The sequence below is a fragment of the Entelurus aequoreus genome, linkage group LG18, assembly GCF_033978785.1.
Source record: "Entelurus aequoreus isolate RoL-2023_Sb linkage group LG18, RoL_Eaeq_v1.1, whole genome shotgun sequence".
NCBI lineage: Eukaryota > Metazoa > Chordata > Actinopteri > Syngnathiformes > Syngnathidae > Entelurus > Entelurus aequoreus.
In genome coordinates, this window is record NC_084748.1 from 11,760,130 (window position 1) to 11,780,214 (window position 20,085).

At 40.6% G+C, this 20,085-nt stretch overlaps 1 protein-coding gene across 1 annotated transcript in view; it reads right to left on the bottom strand.

The window, feature by feature from the left end:
• Nucleotides 1–4,900: 4,900 nt before the first annotated feature.
• Nucleotides 4,901–20,085, bottom strand: part of LOC133634276 (transmembrane protease serine 6) — a 30,608-nt gene continuing 15,423 nt past the window's right edge. Inside the window, exons 14-16 of the mRNA XM_062027404.1 lie at nucleotides 14,030–14,307; nucleotides 10,521–10,657; nucleotides 4,901–5,659 (exon numbers count right to left, since the gene is read on the bottom strand). Coding sequence (XP_061883388.1) covers nucleotides 5,402–5,659; nucleotides 10,521–10,657; nucleotides 14,030–14,307 — 673 coding nt within the window. The 3' untranslated portion in view covers nucleotides 4,901–5,401. The remainder of the gene's footprint in view (nucleotides 5,660–10,520; nucleotides 10,658–14,029; nucleotides 14,308–20,085) is intronic.

Here is a 20,085-nt window from a genome sequence, read left to right on the forward strand (position 1 = left end):
ATATATTTCATTCTTTTTCCCCCTCTTAATAATAATAATAGTAATGATAGATTTTATTTGTAAAAAGCACTTTATATTGAGCAAACAACCTCAAAGTGCTACAGTGTGTTAAAAAAAACCTAAATAAATAAATAACAAATAAAAAGATAATACAAATAAAAACTAGAGCAGCCTAATAGCTAGAACTAGTACGCATATATCTTACAAAAAAAAGGCTTTTGTAAAAAGAAGGGTTTTTAAGCCTTTTTTTAAAAAGCATCCACAGTCTGTGGTGCCCTCAGGTGGTCAGGGAGAGCGTTCCACAGACTGGGAGCGGCGGAGCAGAAAGCCCGGTCTCCCATTGTTTGTAGCTTTGTCCTCGGAGGTTGGAGGAGGTTAGCCTGTCCCCTTGTTCACCCCCTGGGAGGTGAGGGGAGCAGTGAGCAGCAGCGGTCGCCGTGCCCAGAAATCATTTATGGTGATTCAACCCCCAATTCCAACCCTTGATGCTGAGTGCCAAGCAGGGAGGTAATTTTAATTTTTTTATAGTCTTTGGTATGACTTGGCCGGGGTTTGAACTCACAACCTACCGATATATATATATATATATATATTTATATATATATATATATATTCTTTACATGCAGTCGATTTTCGCCCCCCGGCCAAAATTTTTAGCCCAACGCGGCCCCCAAGTCACACGGCTGTTCTAGTAAATCCGGCCCTAAGTCTTTGGTTGCTCTTTTTGGAGTTAGTCTTGCAAAAAAAGATAATAAAGAGGCAATTAAAAACCCAAACATGCACACTTGATTCCAAAGTTCCATGCAAATCAAAAGCAGTATTTTTCCACAGTTTTAACATCATGTTTGTTTTTGCGGTTGTATCATGTTGGAGACGAGCTGTCTCCAATATCTTGTGAAGATGGTCAACCTCATTGTTGTTCCCATTTTGAAATGTTTAAAAGTCAGAGACGTGGCCGTGCAGGGGGAAAAAAAGAACCCGTTATTGTTTTGTTTTGACTTTTCTCTCCTCTTGTACAGTGATCGTGCACATTTCCTGCCGGACCTGGTCTGCACCCTCCCGGTCTAACCACGGGGCCCGGATACATCTCTTGCCGCGCTGTAAACACTGACTTCAGCTGTTGGACGCATCACAGCCAGGCAGGAGAGGAGGCCAGGGCAGCCACGGAGTTGGTAAAGACAGGAGAATTATATTTCATGCACTGCAGTTGTATCTAAATCCATGCATAATTTTAAAAAATCGATTAAAAAAAAATATATATATATTTTTTTTCTGTTGAATTATTAATATTCTTTTTAACAAGAATACATTTAAACAAAAAAATGTTTTAAGGCCATCTCCATGCAACCAGAAGGAGCTTTTCTAACCTGTAACCTGTTTTGAAAAAGTTACATTATAATTATAACACCAAATAATACTTTGCAAGAATCGGTTTGAATCAAAATATGACCATAACACACCAATTCTCAAATCCCTTCACTGGCTTCCTGTTCCACTCAAGATTGAATACAAAGTCTTCCTACTAACCCACCAGTGCCTCCATGGAAATTGATTGATTGATTGTTTGATTGATTGAGACTTTTATTATTAGGTTGCACAGTGAAGTAGATATTCCGTACAATTGACCACTAAATGGTAACACCCGAATACGTTTTTCAACTTGTTTAAGTCGGGGTCCACTTAAATTGATTCATGATACAGATATATACTATCATATATACTATCATCATAATACAGTCATCACACAAGATAATCACAATGAATTATTTATGGACATCAAGTAGTGGACATAGAGAGAGAGAGAGAGAGAGAGAGAGAGAGAGAGAGAGAGAGAGAGAGATCAGAAGGCATAAGAAAAAGTATCTGCATTTGATTGTTTACATTTGATTATTAGATTATTAGCAATCCGGGGAGGGTGTTAGTTTAGGGTTGTAGCTGCCTGGAGGTGAACTTTTATTGCGGTTTTGAAGGAGGATAGAGATGCCCTTTATTTTATACTTGTTGGGAGCGCATTCCACATTGATGTGGCATAGAAAGAGAATGAGTTAAGACCTTTGTTAGTTCGGAATCTGGGTTTAACGTGGTTAGTGGAGCGCCCCCTGGTGTTGTGGTTATGGCGGTCATTTACGTTAAGGAAGTAGTTTGACATGTACTTCGGTATCAGGGAGGTGTAGCGGATTTTATAGACTAGGCTCAGTGCAAGTTGTTTAACTCTGTCCTCCACCTTGAGCCAGCCCACTTTAGAGAAGTGGGTAGGAGTGAGGTGGGATCTGGGGTAGAGGTCTAGCAGTAACCTGACTAGCTTGTTCTGAGATGTTTGGAATTTAGATTTGAGGGTTTTGGAGGTGCTAGGGTACCAGGAGGTGCATGCGTAATCGAAAAAGGGTTGAACGAGAGTTCCCGCCAGAATCCTCAAGGTGCTTTTGTTGACCAGAGAGGAGATTCTGTAGAGAAATCTCGTTCGTTGGTTAACCTTTTTGATTACCTTGGTTGCCATTTTATCACAGGAAAGGTTAGCCTCTAGAATGGAACCTAGGTAGGTGACCTCATCTTTCCTGGTGATAACAATGTCACCTACTTTTATGGTGAAGTCATTGACTTTCTTGAGGTTGATGTGGGACCCAAACAGGATGGATTCTGTTTTACCCAAGTGGATGGATAGCTTGTTGTCAGCGAGCCAGGTGCAAGTTCTACAGAGCTCAGCACTAAGGATTTTCTCCACCTGTGACTTGTCCTTGCCGGATACCAGCAAGGCAGAGTCATCCGCAAACAAAAACAATTCAGTCGCATGCCGATGACATGTCGTTTATGTATATTAGGAACAGTATAGGTCCCAATATACTGCCTTGGGGGACTCCACAGCTCACAGAGAGGGGGGGGGGACACGGTGCCGTTCACCTCTACCACCTGCTCCCTCCCCTCCAAGTAAGATTGCATCCAGCTCCATGAGTTTTTGTTAAATCCGATTGCTCTGAGCTTATCCAACAGTATAGCGTGGTTAACGGTGTCAAAGGCCTTCTGAAGGTCCAGCATGACCATGCCGCAGTATTTGCCCGCGTCCACCTCATGTTTGATGTGGTCGGTCAGATAGAGAAGGCATGTGTCAGTGGAGTGGTTAGTTCTGAAGCCGGATTGGAATTTGTACATGAGTTTATTAGTGGCAGGGTAACCATCGACCTGTTCATAAACTATTTTTTCCATTACTTTCGAAATGGAACTGAGAATAGAAACAGGTCGGTAGTTACCAGATTCCAATTTGCTTCCTTTTTTAAAGAGGGGAGTTACTCTTGCTATCTAAAAATCTTTTGGTACTTGGTCTTGTGTAATTGATAGGTTTATTATGTGCGTGATGATCGGGGCAATGATGGAGGCAGAGTCCCTGAGGAATCTGGAGGGAATATTATCAAGGCCGGTGGCCTTGTTAGGGTGGAGCGCGCTCAATTTTTTAAACACCTCATCAGCTGTGACCATTTCTAATTTGAAATCATCGTTGGATACTCCTAGCTTTCTGTAGAAGGCTTTAATGTGTTCTACACCAAAGCGACCAGAGTGGTGGGACAGCTTGTTGACAAGAGTTGCGGCTATGCTGGTGAAAAAGATGTTAAGTTTGCTAGCTACCGCCATTTTGTCTGTAATGAGGGAGTCACCCTCCTTGATGCTGATGTTGGTGAGTCTTGTTTTAAGTTTCTGGCTGCAACCTCTACCTCAAAGAACTGCTCACACCCAAATCCTCCACACGACACCTCCGACCGGGCTTTCTGCTCCACCGCTCCCAGTCTGTGGAACGCTCTCCCTGACCACCTGAGGGCACCACAGACTGTGGATGCTTTTAAAAAAGGCTTAAAAACCCTTCTTTTAAAAAAAAAAAAAAAGCCTTTTTTTAGATATATGCATACCAGTTCTAGCTATTTGGCTGTTCTAGTTTTTATTTTTATTTCTTTCTTTCTTTAATACACTGTAGCACTTTGAGGTTGTTTACTCAATGTAAAGTGCTTTTTAAAAATAAAATCTATTATTATTATTATTATTATTATTAAACAAGAATCGATTCTGAATCGAATCGTCACCCCAGGAGTCGTAATCGGATCCAATCTTTTGATGCCCAAAAATTCACCCCCTTGTAGGAGTGCACAAAAAAATTGATTCACATCCGAATCGTGTTTTTTATTCATCCCGATTCTAAATCTATTCATAATTTTCAAATATCGATTAAAAAAAACTACAAACTTTTGAAAAATCATAATTTTTATTTTATAACAATCTATTTTTAAAAATGTTTTTAGGCCATCTCCATGCAACCAGAAGATGTTCTAATATGTAACCTGTTTTGAAAAAGTTCTATATAATTAATATACCGAATAATGCGAGAATCGGTTTGATTCTGGAATTGTGTTCAATCAAGAATCGATTTTGAATCAAATCGTCACCCCAGGAATTGTAATCGGATCCAATATTTTGGTGCCCAAAAATTCACCCCCCCCCCCCCCCTTGTAGGGGTCCACAAAAAAAACGATTCACATCCGAATCGCGATTTTTATTCATCCCGATTCTAAATCGATTCATAATTTTCAAATATCGATTTACAAAAAACTACAAACTTTTGAAAAATCATCATTTTTATTTTATAAGAATCTATTTTTAGAAATGTTTTTAGGCCATCTCCATGCAACCAGAAGATGTTCCAATATGTAACCTGTTTTGAAAAAGTTCCATTATAATTAATATACCAAATAATGCGAGAATCGGTTTGATTCTAGAATTGTGTTGAATCAAGAATCGACTCTGAATGGAATCGTCGCCCCAGGAATCGTAATCGGATCCAATCTTATGGTGCCCAAAACTTCACCCCCCTCGTAGGGGTGCACAAAAAATCGATTCACATCCGAATCGCGATTTTTATTCGTCCCGGTTCTAAATCGATTCATAATTTTCAAATATCGATACAAAAAACTACAAACTTTTGAAAAATCATCATTTTTATTTTATAAGAATCTATTTCTAAAAATGTTTTTAGGCCATCTCCATGCAACCAGAAGACGTTCTAATATGTAACCTGTTTTGAAAAAGTTCCATTATAATTAATATACCAAATAATGCGAGAATCGGTTTGATTCTAGAATTGTGTTGAATCAAGAATCGATTCTGAATCTAATCGTCACCCTAAGAATCGGGATCGAATCGTTAGCTGTCCAAAGAGTCACACCCCTACTGCCTAATCTAAAATGTGTCATTAGCTCAGACTTTAGTGTGGTGCATTAAACGTAGCTGTGCTAGAATGGCGACTCATGCTAGCCTAAATGTTAGCATTTAGCGCAAAGAACCAAAAATAAACATGGTGATAGGTGTCAGAATGGCAAGCATGTTAGTTTGATTAGCAATTAGCAAGTGAACATTAGATTTTTTAGGACCCTTGAGGCGTTCTACCTAAAACTGGGGACCTATTTAGTTCCGAAGTTCTGGTTGTTGATGTCCATGTTGACGTGACGGAGGCACCTCCGGAGGCACCGATGACCATCCCTATCCAATCGCTCAGACTGGTGATGCGAGTGTAGACGCCATAGTAGTCTGGGCGGCCGCAGCCTTTGCCCCAGCTCACCACCCCGACCAGGAACCAGCGACTGGACTTCTCCTGACACACCAGAGGCCCACCAGAGTCCCCCTGGTAACACACAATGACAGCAACTTGGACTTTACAAACACATTTTTGTGGATTTTACAATTGTATAATATAACATTTCAAACACTTCCGTTCTAACTATAGAATTAATGAATGTTATATTCATTGTTATCATTATTTTTAAGGACCTTGATCCACCACCACCACTATTTACCAGTGAGTTTTAGATGCAGTTACTGCAGCTCGCCAGTGGATGTCATTGTCGCCATTAAACATTGCATTAATTAAATTGACAAAGTTGACTATAAAGTAGTAAATTAAAGTAGTACAATGTTACTTACAGGTAAGACGTTGATGGAAAAAATACGCTTGACAGACGTTTTAATGTTTATGTGAGACGATTCGACCATGTTTATGTTTGTGGGATGGATAATGAGACATTAGCTTTGTGTGAAACAGTCTTTTGATTGATTGAAACTTTTATTAGTATATTGCACAGTACAGTACCGTATTTTTTGGATTATAAATCGCATTTTTTTTTATAGTTTGGTGCGATTTATACTCTGGAGCGACTTATGTGTGAAACTATTAACACATTACCGTAAAATATCAAATAATATTATTTATCTCATTCACGTAAGAGACTAGGCGTATATCAGCAATCGTCACACACACACGTGAACCAATAAAAATTTGGCGGGGGCGGGTCATGGCAGAAGTGCATTGTGGGAAAAAAAAGATGCTACCTGCTACTACTATGGCTTACAAAGTGCTACATTAAGCGTCCGGATGGGTTCTTTAGAGCAGTGGTCTCCGATTGGTACCGGGCCGCGGCCGCACAAGAAATTAAAAAAAATGAAAAATAAAAATAAAAATTATTTTTAATTTTTAATTTTTAATTTTTTTAATTAAATCAATATAAAAAACACAATATACACATTATATATCAATATAAATCAATTCAGTCTGCAGGGATACAGTCTGTAAGCACACATGATTGCATTTCTTTATGACAAAAAAAAAAAAAAAAAAAAGTTTTATTTTTTTTTACTACCCCCCCCCCGGTCCGTGGGACAAATTTTCAAGCATTGACCGGTCCGCAAGTACAAAAAGGTTGGGGACCACTGCTTTAGAGCACGCAAAGCTCTTGAAAATTATGAATCAATTTAGAATCGGGATGAATAAGAGTCGCGATTCGGAAGTGAATCGATTTTTTTTGTGCACCCCTATTTGGCAGACTCATGGATAAATGTACAACTTACCGCATTGTTCCGCACTATAGAGCGTACCGGCATATAAGCCGCACCAACTAAATTTTAGAAAGAAAAATTATTTCCCCATATTCTAGCCGCACCGGACTATAAGCCGCAGATACACTATATTGCCAAAAGTATTTGACCACCCATCCAAATTATGAGAATCAGGCGCCTTAATCACTTGGCCCGGTGTATAAAATCGAGCACTCAGGCATGGAGACTGGTTCTACAAACATTTGTGAAAGAATGGGCCGCTCTCAGTGATTTCCAGCGTGGAACTGTCATAGGATGCCACCCACCTGTGCAACAAATCCAGTCGTGAAATTTCCTCGCTCCTAAATATTCCAAAGTCAACTTTATTATAAGAGAAGTGAAGAGTTTGGGAACAACAGCAACTCAGCCAACAAGCGGTAGGCCACGTAAACTGACAGAGAGGGATCAGCGGATGCTGAAGCGCATAGTGCAAAGACTTTCTGCACAGTCAGTTGCTACAGAGCTCCAAACTTCATGTGACCTTCCAATTAGCCCACGTACAGTACGCAGAGAGCTTCATGGAACGGGTTTCCATGGCCGAGCAGCTGCATCTAAGCCATACATCGCCAAGTCTAATGCAAAGTGTGGGATGCAGTGGTGTAAAGCACGTCGCCACTGGACTCTAGAGCAGTGGAGACGCCTTCTCTGGACTGAAGAGTCACGCTTTTCCATCTGGCAATCTGATGGACCAGTCTGGGTTTGGAGGTTGCCAGGAGAACGCTACATTTCGGACTGCATTGTGCCGAGTATGAAATTTGGTGGAGGAGGAATTATGGTGTGGGGTTGTTTTTCAGGAGTTGGGCTTGGCCCCTTAGTTCCAGTGAAAGGAACTTTGAATGCTCCAGGATACCAAAACATTTTGGACAATTCCATGGGATGGCACTTCAAGTTCATATGTGAGTAAAGGCAGGTGGCCAAATACTTTTGGCAATATAGTGTATATACATTGCGAAATGAGTTATTTACACAGAAAGATTTTGTAAATGTTTATTTACATAACTTAATTGTTTCCAAACGGTGTCTGTAACACGGCAGTAAAACGGCTGATCAAACAAAACAGAAGTAATAATAATAATAATAATAATAGATTTTATTTGTAAAAGCCCTTTATATTGAGCAAACAACCTCAAAGTGCTACAGTGCATTTAAAAAAACAACAACAACGCTAGAACCACAAATAGCTGCCCCAACAAGTAAAATAAATAGTAAAAATAAAATTAAAATAAAAACTAGAACAGCCTAATAGCTAGAACTAGCACACATATATCTAAAAAAAAGTTTTTTTAAAAAAAAGAAGGGTTTTTAAAGGCCTACTGAAACCCACTACTACCGACCACGCAGTCTGATAGTTTATATATCAATGATGAAATCTTAACATTGCAACACAATAACTTATAAAGTGCAATTTAAAATTTCCCGCCACACTTCCGCTTGAAAACGTCTCGGTATGATGACGTATGCGCGTGACGTAGCCAGTTTAACAGAGGTATGGCTTCCACATTGAAGCCAATACGAAATAGCTCTGTTTTCATCTCATTATTCCACAGTATTCTGGACATCTGTGTTGGTGAATCTGTTGCAATTCGTTCATTGCATTATGGAGAAAGAAGCTGAGCAAGCAAAGAAGAAAGTTGTCTGTGCGAAGCGGATATTTTGCGAGGGAAGTCAGCAACACAACACAGCCGGTGTTTGTTTACATTCCCGAAAGATGCAGTCAAGATCGAAGAACTCGGACAACAGAGACTCTAACCAGGAGGACTTTGATTTGGATACACAGACGCGATACCGTGAGTACGTAGCTGCGCTTCCAAACATTTGATCGCTTGCTATAACTAGCTCGAGCTAGTAGCTAGGAGCTAGGAGCTAGCATAACAAACACCTAGGTGTTTGTTATGCGGGATTCATTTGTGGCATATTAAATATAAACCTGGTTGTGTTGTGGCTAATAGAGTATATATATGTCTTGTGTTTATTTACTGTTGTAGTCATTCCCAGCTGAATATCAGGTCCCACCCGCGCGCTTCCAAACATTTGATTGCTTGTCCGTACGTGCGTGTCATGTACGTAACTTTGGTTAAATATATAAGCTTTATGAACCTTGGGTTAGGTGAACGGTTCTTTGGGCTGAGTGAGTATGTGTGTTGTGCAGGTGTTTGAATTGTATTGGCGGGTTATATATACGGGATCCCGTCCATATGTCCCGCTCGAGCTATAACTAGCTCGAGCTAGTAGCTAGGAGCTAGGAGCTAGCATAACAAACACCTAGGTGTTTTTATGCGGGATTAATTTGTGGCATATTAAATATAACCCTGGATGTGTTGTGGCTAATAGAGTATATATATGTCTTGTGTTTATTTACTGTTGTAGTCATTCCCAGCTGAATATCAGGTCACCCCCGGCTCTCACAGCATCTTCCCTATCTGAATAGCTTCAACTCCCCACTAGTCCTTCACTTGCATTTTCCTCATCCACAAATCTTTCATCCTCGCTCAAATTAATGGGGAAATCGTCGCTTTCTCGGTCCAAATCTCTCTCACTTCTGGCGGCCATCATTGTAAACAATAGGGAACTTTGCGGATATGTTCAATTGACTACGTCACGCTACTTCCGGTAGGGGCAAGCCTTTTTTTTTATCAGATACCAAAAGTTGCGATCTTTATCGTCGTTGTTTTATACTAAATCCTTTCAGCAAAAATATGGCAATATCGAGAAATGATCAAGTATGACACATAGAATAGATCTGCTATCCCCGTTTAAATAAAAAAATGTCATTTCAGTAGGCCTTTATTAAGCCTTTTTTAAAAGCATCCACAGTCTGTGGTGACATCATCATGGACCCACTAGCTGTGGAAGCTAGCTCTCCAATCAGCTAAACGGACTCAATAACTCCACGGTGGCGTTTTGGTGAATTTACTGAGAAATTTGGGAAACTGAAACAATACAAAAAGGATGCCGTTGTAAGTTAAATGGGTTATACTTGTAACTTAACAATACTGACAGAGACACTCGTAAATGTGTTAGCATTAGCTACTATAGCACGTACAAATAGGCGTGAAAACACTAACCCTACACATTGGACGGTTTAGTGAGTAATAATTGTTTTAGTTATATTGTAAAACCCACAAACGTTGCTTGGAGCGATGAATGAAGAATCCACAAGAATGACTGACTTCTTGCTAAATAAAAAAACGACTTCTGGGCTTCCTCTGAAAAAAAGACGTAGCTACATGCACCTGCTAGCTCATGTACGCCCCCCTTTTCATGGTGACTCAGAGTACTGCAGCGCCTTGCAGTACAGTCCCATTAGCAAGAATAATGATGTCACACTTACATGAATTACTTTACACAGATGTAGAATCTACAGAAAGTCAAGAAATACATTTATAACGCAGTTTAATGGACAAATATTAATATTTTGTTATTAAGAATCCTTTCCTAGACTAAATACATGAATAAATGCTAACATGGGAAGGTACAGTGTGTTGTATTAATGTTAATGTGTGTTTAAATTTACATTTGCATGTGGAGTATAACAAATATATATATTTTTTAAAGTTTTTTCCGGGGTAAGAAATATTGTGACAGATTAGTAAATGTGTTTTGTTGTCGCGTACCTGACAGGAGTCCTTGCCTCCGCTGCGGTATCCAGCGCAAAGCATTCTGGGAGTGACCAGGTGGCCGTAGGACCGAGCGCAGACCTCCTCGCCGACCAGGTGGACGTCCACCTTCTGGAGCACCACTCCCGTTTGACCTGGACAGAAAGCGTGACGGTCAGCAATCATTACCTTTTTTTTTTTTTTTTTTTTTCAGAACTGCTTGTTGTTGTTAATATGACACAAACCTAAGAAATACAGTAAATATAGTACACTGTCATACACATTAAATGTGCTTAAGGCATGTTTCTGCTTGCCAGAGGACTCCTCCCTGTCATCATGAAGTTCGCAAACCACACACTTCCTTCCTCTCCTACACTACAAAAAAAACCCTCCTTTTTCTCCTGGTGGGTCTGCTTTAAATAGAGACCACGTCCACCTCACTAAACACTCCACTCGTGTCCTTCTTTTTATCATGAATTATTATCCACTCATTAGCAAACTGACTGGCGGTTCCCTGGTGTAAAGCCATTGAACTATTCAAAAGGAAGGAGAAGGTATTTTATGTTGCCATTTTGTTCCCTTTGTAATCAAATCTGTCATTGTAGGATATTGTGATAATGGCCACCGTTACATGACTAGTAGAGATGGACCGATTATCGTCCGGCCATCATATCGGCCTTTTTTCATCAGTATAGGCCTTTTTTACAGCAGATACAATATCGACCGGCGTCCCCAAACTTTTTGACATGGGGGCCACAGTTTTCTATCTATCTATCCATCCATGTTTATCTCATATACTGTGTGTGTATGTATATATGTATATATAGTGTGTGTGATATATTTAGTATGCATGTGTGTGCGTCTATAAAAATGTGTGTACATGTACTGTATATGTGTATATATATGCATATATTTTGTATATGTATGTAAATAATGTTGTTATTAATGTTTTTTTTGTTGTTTTTTTGTTTTGTTTTGTTTTTGTTGTTGTCTTGTCCCCCTCTTGTCCCACTTCCTTTTCTTCTTATTTGTTCTTTCTCCTCCTGCTCCTGTCCGGCTGCACCAAACACTGACTATGTCTCAACATTTAATAAAGTCAAATACAGATAAGACAAGAGAAATATCTGTCACTTCTCTTTAGTAAAGTAAATCTGTTATATATATATATATATATATATATATATATATATATATATATATATATATATATATATATATATATATACATACACACACACATGTATGTATATACATATATATATATATATATATATATATATATATACATACACACACACATGTATGTATATACATATATATATACAGTGTTTCCCATAAACTGCCAAGATACCTGTGGCGGTGGGGGCGTGGCTATGGGCGTGGCTATGGGCGGGGTCACCCTGAATTTATCGAGTAATTTGCATAATTTACTACAATGATATGATTTTCTCTAAAAAGGCTCAAAAAATGTATACTTACTAATTAATAATAACAGTTTTGTTTTAAACGTCCATCCATCCATCCATTTAACAATATAATTACAACACTTTATGTACATATTTATATACAGATTTGAACAATAAGTTATTCACTGAAATATATTTATTAATTGTGGTTCTTACAAAAAATATATCTTATAAAATATAAAAGCTAAAATGTTTAAAGCTCTGCCCCCTTAATTAGTGCATACTAAATAATTTTACTTTAGCCTACTACTACAACCATATTATTTACCAGCAACATAAAGTGAAACAGAGGCAGAGGTGTCCTGCCACAGTCAGTAACAAATAAACAGAAAACAGTAGTGGTCAAATACAAATAAGGCAACAAGAGAAGTATCCTACACTTCTCTTTTGTAAAGTAAATCTGAACAGCCTATATGGGCATCTACATCAACTATATGATTTGCCTGAGAAGCTGGACAGGACAAAAAAAAAAAAAAAAATTTATTTTTATCTTTTTATTTGTGGTGGACGTAATTCTTTCGTGGCGGGCCGCCACAAATAAATGAATGTGTGGGAAACACTGATATATATATGTATGTATATATATATGTATGTATATATATATATATATATATATATATATATATATATATATATATATATACATATATATATATATATATATATATATATATATATATACATATATATATATATATATATATATATATATATATATATATATATATATATATATATATATATATATATATATATATATATATATATATATATATATTAGGGATGTCCAATAATATCGGACTGCCGATATTATCGGCCGATAAATGCTTTAAAATGTAATATCGCAACTTATCGGTATCGGTTTCAAAATTATCGGTATCGGTTTCAAAAAGTAAAATTTATGAGTTTTTAAAACGTGTGCACAGATGTAGGGAGAAGTACAGAGCACCAATAAACCTTAAAGGCACTGCCTTTGCGTGCCGGCCCAGTCACATAATATCTACCGCTTTTCACACACACAAGTGAATGCAAGTCATACTTGGTCAACAGGCATACAGGTCACACTGAGGGTGGCCGTATAAACAACTTTAATACTGTTACAAATACGCGCCACACTGTGAACCCACACCAAACAAGAATGACAAACACATTTCGGGAGAACATCCGCACCGTAACACAACATAAGCACAACAGAACAAATACCCAGAACCCCTTGCAGCACTAACTCTTCCGGGACGCTACAATATACACCCCCCGATACCCCCTCCCATTTCAACCTCCTCATGTCCCAAATTCCAAGCTGCTGCTTTGAGGCATGTTAAAAAAAATAATGCACTTTGTGACTTCAATAATAAATATGGCAGTGCCATGTTGGCATTTTTTTCCATAACTTGAGTTGATTTATTTTGGAAAACCTTGTTACATTGTTTAATGCATCCAGCGGGGCATCACAACAAAATTAGGCATAATAATGTGTTGATTCCACGACTGTATATATCGGTGTGGAGGTCCTGCACCTCCGGGTTCTTCGGACCACCAGGGACAGACATGACAGGCTTGACGGTTTTGTGATTTGGTTTATTTTGCAATAAACTTATCGCTCTGCTTTTCAGCAGTCGCCTCTCGTGACGGTCCGCTCTTCGGGTTGCTTTTCAGCCATCCGCTCTCGTCTCTGTCTCCGTTTCCGTCTCGCTCTCGCTCGTGCTCGTGCTCGGGTTTTCTCTTCACCATCAACAACTCCAACTTCTCCAACCTCTTCCTTCCCGGCTGCTGCTCTTAAATAGAGCAGTTCCGCTCTATCAGACCCCTCGCAATCGGTATCGGTTGATATCGGAATCTGTAATTAAGAGTTGGACAATATCGGAATATCGGATATCGGCAAAAAAGCCATTATCGGACATCTCTACTATTCATGTTTAAATAACTTTTACTGCAAATGAATATCGGTTATCGGCTTCCTTGACTAGTAATAATCGGTAGTGGTATCGGCCCTGAAAAAAAAAAAATTTCAGTCGATCTCTACTAACTAGTAAGTTAGAGATCACAAAAGCTCTTCCTCACCTCCCTCGCGGAGTGCCCCCCAGCCGGTGACCCAGCATAGCAGGCCGGGCTCTAGCCGGTGGGTGCGGGGAGGCAGGCAGGCGGGCCGGGCGTGATCGGCGGCCATGGTGTACGCCGAGCGGTCCAGCTTGAGCAGGGCCAGGTCATAGTCGTAGGACTTGTTGTTGTAGTCACGGTGAACGTGGACGCTCTGAACTCGCGCCGCTTCTTCTTTAGGGCCGCTGACGTTAAGTAGGACCTTTCCCAAATAGACGGTCCACATTGAGGGCGAGTAGAGGCTGCGGGGGGAAGAGAGATAGGAAGGAGTGGGTCATGATCCCAGTTTGGACTTTTTCTGGGTTTTGAATCATTTCCTGTCCTGTTGCGTCTACTTTCAAGTTTTAGTGTTGTGCTTCCTGCTTAGTTCCGATAGGGTTTGCTGCACCTCCATGTTCCGTTATGTTGTTCAACTGGTAATTAAGCCTGTTTTAGTTTATTCTGGTTCAACTGTCGGGCGCTGGTATTTTGTATGGTGTCGCTGTATGCCTTACTGTAGCTGCGTACTCCGTATTAGCCTTCTGTTTGCTACATTTTCTTATTTTTCCCCAGTTTAATTAAAACCGGCACGTTGCCATCTGTCTCTGCATCCCGGGGTCACGACAAGCTCAACCATGTGTTAAGCGTGACAGAGGTTACAGAGCTGACGTGTTTCCCCTTTACAGCTTTGTGATCTAGAGCCACACACTTTCACTTGCTAAGGCCTGATCTACTTAGGTCCAAATAAATAGTGCTAAATAGCGTGTGCAAACTAAAAAAACGTTATATATTATTAGTAGGAACGTAACGGTAAAAAGTATTATTGATAACCGCAATATGGTCTGCCACTCCATTTAATGTGGTCCTTCACCTCATTATCATGGCCTGCCATGTCATTCAATGTGGTCCACCGCATCATTTAATGTGGTCCTTCACGTCATTATCATGGCCTGCCATGTCATTCAATGTGGTCCACCACATCGTTTAATGTGGTCCTTCACCTCATTATCATGGCCTGCCATGTCATTCAATGTAGTCCACCGCATCATTTAATGTGGTCCTTCACGTCATTATCATGGCCTGCCATGTCATTCAATGTGGTCCACCACATCGTTTAATGTGGTCCTTCACGTCATTATTGTGGCCCGCCATGTCATTCAATGTGGTCTGCCACTCCATTTAATGTGGTCCGTCACCTCATTAAAGTGGCCCACCATGTCATTCAATATGGTCCACCACATCAATGTTGTGGTCCTTCAAGTCATTATTGTGGCCCGCCATGTCATTCAATGTGGTCCACCACATCATTTATTGTGGTCCTTCACGTCATTATTGTGGCCCGCCATGTCATTCAATGTGGTCCACCACATCATTTAATGTGGTCCTTCACCTCATTATCATGACCTGCCATGTCATTCAATGAGGTCCACCACATCATTTAATGTGGTCCTTCACATCATTATTGTGGCCCGCCATGTCATTCAATGTGGTCCACCACATCATTTATTGTGGTCCTTCATGTCATTATTGTGGCCCGCCATGTCATTCAATGTGGTCCACCACATCATTTAATGTGGTCCTTCATGTCATTATTGTGGTCCTTCATGTCATTAAAGTGGCCCACCATGTCATTCAATGTGGTCCACCACATCATTTATTGTGGTCCTTCACGTCATTATTGTGGCCCGCCATGTCATTCAATGTGGTCTGCCACTCCATTTAATGTGGTCCGTCACCTCATTAAAGTGGCCCACCATGTCATTCAATATGGTCCACCACATCAATGTTGTGGTCCTTCAAGTCATTATTGTGGCCCGCCATGTCATTCAATGTGGTCCACCACATCATTTATTGTGGTCCTTCACGTCATTATTGTGGCCCGCCATGTCATTCAATGTGGTCCACCACATCGTTTAATGTGGTCCTTCACGTCATTATTGTGGCCCGCCATGTCATTCAATGTGGTCTGCCACTCCATTTAACGTGGTCCGTCACCTCATTAAAGTGGCCCACCATGTCATTCAATATGGTCCACCACATCAATGTTGTGGTCCTTCAAGTTATTATTGTGGCCCGCCATGTCATTCAATGTGGTCCAACACATCATTTATTGTGGTCCTTCACATCATTATTGTGGTCCGCCATGTCATTCAATGTAGTCCACCACATCATTTAATGTGGTCCTTCACGTCATTATCATGGCCTGCCATGTCATTCAATGAGGTCCACCACATCATTTAATGTGGTCCTTCACATCATTATTGTGGCCTGCCATGTCATTCAATGTGGTCCACCACATCATTTATTGTGGTCCTTCACGTCATTATTGTGGCCCACCATGTCATTCAATGTGGTCTGCCACTCCATTTAATGTGGTCCGTCACCTCATTAAAGTGGCCCACCATGTCATTCAATATGGTCCACCACATCAATGTTGTGGTCCTTCAAGTCATTATTGTGGCCTGCCATGTCATTCAATGTGGTCCACCACATCATTTATTGTGGTCCTTCACGTCATTATTGTGGCCCGCCATGTCATTCAATGTGGTCCACCACATCATTTAATGTGGTCCTTCACCTCATTATCATGGCCTGCCATGTCATTCAATGAGGTCCACCACATCATTTAATGTGGTCCTTCACATCATTATTGTGGCCCGCCATGTCATTCAATGTGGTCCACCACATCATTTATTGTGGTCCTTCACGTCATTATTGTGGCCCGCCATGTCATTCAATGTGGTCCACCACATCGTTTAATGTGGTCCTTCACGTCATTATTGTGGCCCGCCATGTCATTCAATGTGGTCTGCCACTCCATTTAATGTGGTCCGTCACCTCATTAAAGTGGCCCACCATGTCATTCAATATGGTCCACCACATCAATGTTGTGGTCCTTCAAGTCATTATTGTGGCCCGCCATGTCATTCAATGTGGTCCAACACATCATTTATTGTGGTCCTTCACGTCATTATTGTGGCCCGCCATGTCATTCAATGTAGTCCACCACATCATTTAATGTGGTCCTTCACGTCATTATCATGGCCTGCCATGTCATTCAATGAGGTCCACCACATCATTTAATGTGGTCCTTCACATCATTATTGTGGCCCGCCATGTCATTCAATGTGGTCCACCACATCATTTATTGTGGTCCTTCACGTCATTATTGTGGCCTGCCATGTCATTCAATGTGGTCCACCACATCATTTATTGTGGTCCTTCACGTCATTATTGTGGCCCACCATGTCATTCAATGTGGTCTGCCACTCCATTTAATGTGGTCCGTCACCTCATTAAAGTGGCCCACCATGTATTCAATATGGTCCACCACATCAATGTTGTGGTCCTTCAAGTCATTATTGTGGCCTGCCATGTCATTCAATGTGGTCCACCACATCATTTATTGTGGTCCTTCACGTCATTATTGTGGCCCGCCATGTCATTCAATGTGGTCCACCACATCATTTAATGTGGTCCTTCACCTCATTATCATGGCCTGCCATGTCATTCAATGAGGTCCACCACGTCATTTAATGTGGTCCTTCACATCATTATTGTGGCCCGCCATGTCATTCAATGTGGTCCACCACATCATTTATTGTGGTCCTTCACGTCATTATTGTGGCCCGCCACGTCATTCAATGTGGTCCACCACATCATTTATTGTGGTCCTTCACGTCATTATTGTGGCCCGCCATGTCATTCAATGTGGTCCACCACATCATTTATTGTGGTCCTTCATGTCATTATTGTGGTCCTTCATGTCATTAAAGTGGCCCACCATGTCATTCAATGTGGTCCACCACGTCATTAAAGTGGTCCTTCATGTCATTAAATTGGCCCGCAATGTCATTCAGTATGGTCCACCACATCATTTATGGTCCTTCACGTCATTATTGTGGTCCCCAATGTCATTCAATGTAGTCCACCACATCATTTATGTGGTCCTTCACGTCATTATTGTGGCCCACCATGTCATTCAATGTGGTCCACCACATCATTTAAGTCAGGGGTGGGCAATTAATCTTTACCGGGGGCCGCATGAGCTACCCGAGCACTGCTGGAGGGCCACATCGACAATATTTCAATTAAATTTTGCTCAATATTATTTTTGATATTTACCGTAAGATAAATAATAATAATAATAATAATAATAATTAATAATAATAGTAATACTTCAACATAGTGTGTGTAACAGCATTCCATGACTAATATAAATAAATTAACATTAATAATAAATGACAGTAAAATAAGCACACGTATGACTGAGGAGTCATAGTGTAACTTTGTGTGGTGTTTGAGTTGTCCGACTTTTTGTGTGGCCATAAACGCACCAGTGGTTTAGTGCTATGCGTGTTGGTGACAGATGACAAGTTGGTTTTGGCCTGGTTTGTACGGCAGAAAATGACTAGTTTTTCGAGATAGAATTGTTTTACTCATGTTTTTGGTGTGGTTATGTCCGAATATAAACAGTTTTGCTCAATAAAGTGATCGATATAATTCCTGTCCTCGAAGCATCTCGATAGACGTTACAATAATTGAACGGTGTTCAATTGAACGGTGTTGACGAACACCTTTAGGGCCGCTTGTTGTCACTGTCACTCAAAGTTGCATTGCAAAATTCCATAGAATAAATATGTTTATTTTGTACCCCGCCTTCCGCCCGATTGTAGCTGAGATAGGCTCCAGCGCCCCCCGCGACCCCGAAGGGAATAAGCGGTAGAAAATGGATGGATGGATGGATGGATGTTTAGAATTCAGATGGGATTTGATTTGGTGCGCGGCATATACTTGCTGCGCGCAGCGGATGCTTGAGCAGTGCGCAATTGCGCAGGCACGCACCTTAGAGGGGACGTTGCTTTGGAGTTCATGTCTTGTTGAAAACACGCCATTCCTCATCAACTTTTCTCTTTTTAGCGTCTCGGGTGTAAACCGTGCATCACTTGTCGCTGCATGTGCACCTTCACTCGCAGGTTACACACGGACACACGCCCATAAATAATACTTTTCAAAATAAAAGCAGCACAGTTGTATTGCGCGCACGACATAGATGTTTTTTCAACTTTATTTTGTAATTGCAGCTGTTCACATTCACTCACTATCACGCATACGTCCACACGGAAGTAATACAAATAACGATTTTCAAAACAAAAGCAGCACCGTTGTATTGCACACTCGACATAGATACTTTTTAGAATTTATTTTGTAATTTATAATTGGCCTCACGCGGGCCGGACAGGGACGCACAAAGGGCCGGATGCGGCCCATGGGCCGCAGAATGCCCAGGTCCGATTTAAGTGGTCCACCACATCATTTAAGGTGGTCCTTCACATCATTATTGTGGCCCACCAGGTCATTCAATGTGGTCCACCACTTCATTTAATGTGGTCCTTCATGTCAAATAAAGTGGCCCACCATACCATTCAATGTGGTCCACCACATAATTTAATGTGGTCCTTCACGTCATTATTGTGGCCCACCAGGTTATTCAATGTGGTCCACCACTTCATTTAATGTGGTCCTTCATGTCAAATAAAGTGGCCCACCATACCATTCAATGTGGTCCACCACATAATTTAAGGTGGTCCTTCACGTCATTAATGTGGCCCACCAGGTCATTCAATGTGGTCCACCACTTCATTTAATGTGGTCCTTCATGTCAAATAAAGTGGCCCACCATGCCATTCAATGTGGTCCATCACATCATTTATTGTGGTCCTTCACGTCATTAATGTGGCCCACCATGTCATTCAATGTGGTCCACCACATCATTTAATGTGGTCCTTCACGTCATTATTGTGGTCCACCATGTCATTCAATGTGGTCCACCACATCATTTAATGTGGTCCTTCATGTCATTATTGTGGTCCACCATGTCATTCAATTTGGTCCTTCATGTCATTATTGTGGCCCACCATATCATTCAACGTGGTCCACCACATCATTTAATGTGGTCCTTCACGTCATTATCGTGGCCCACCAGGCCATTCAATGTGGTCCACCACATCATTTAATGTGGTCCTTCACGTCATTATTGT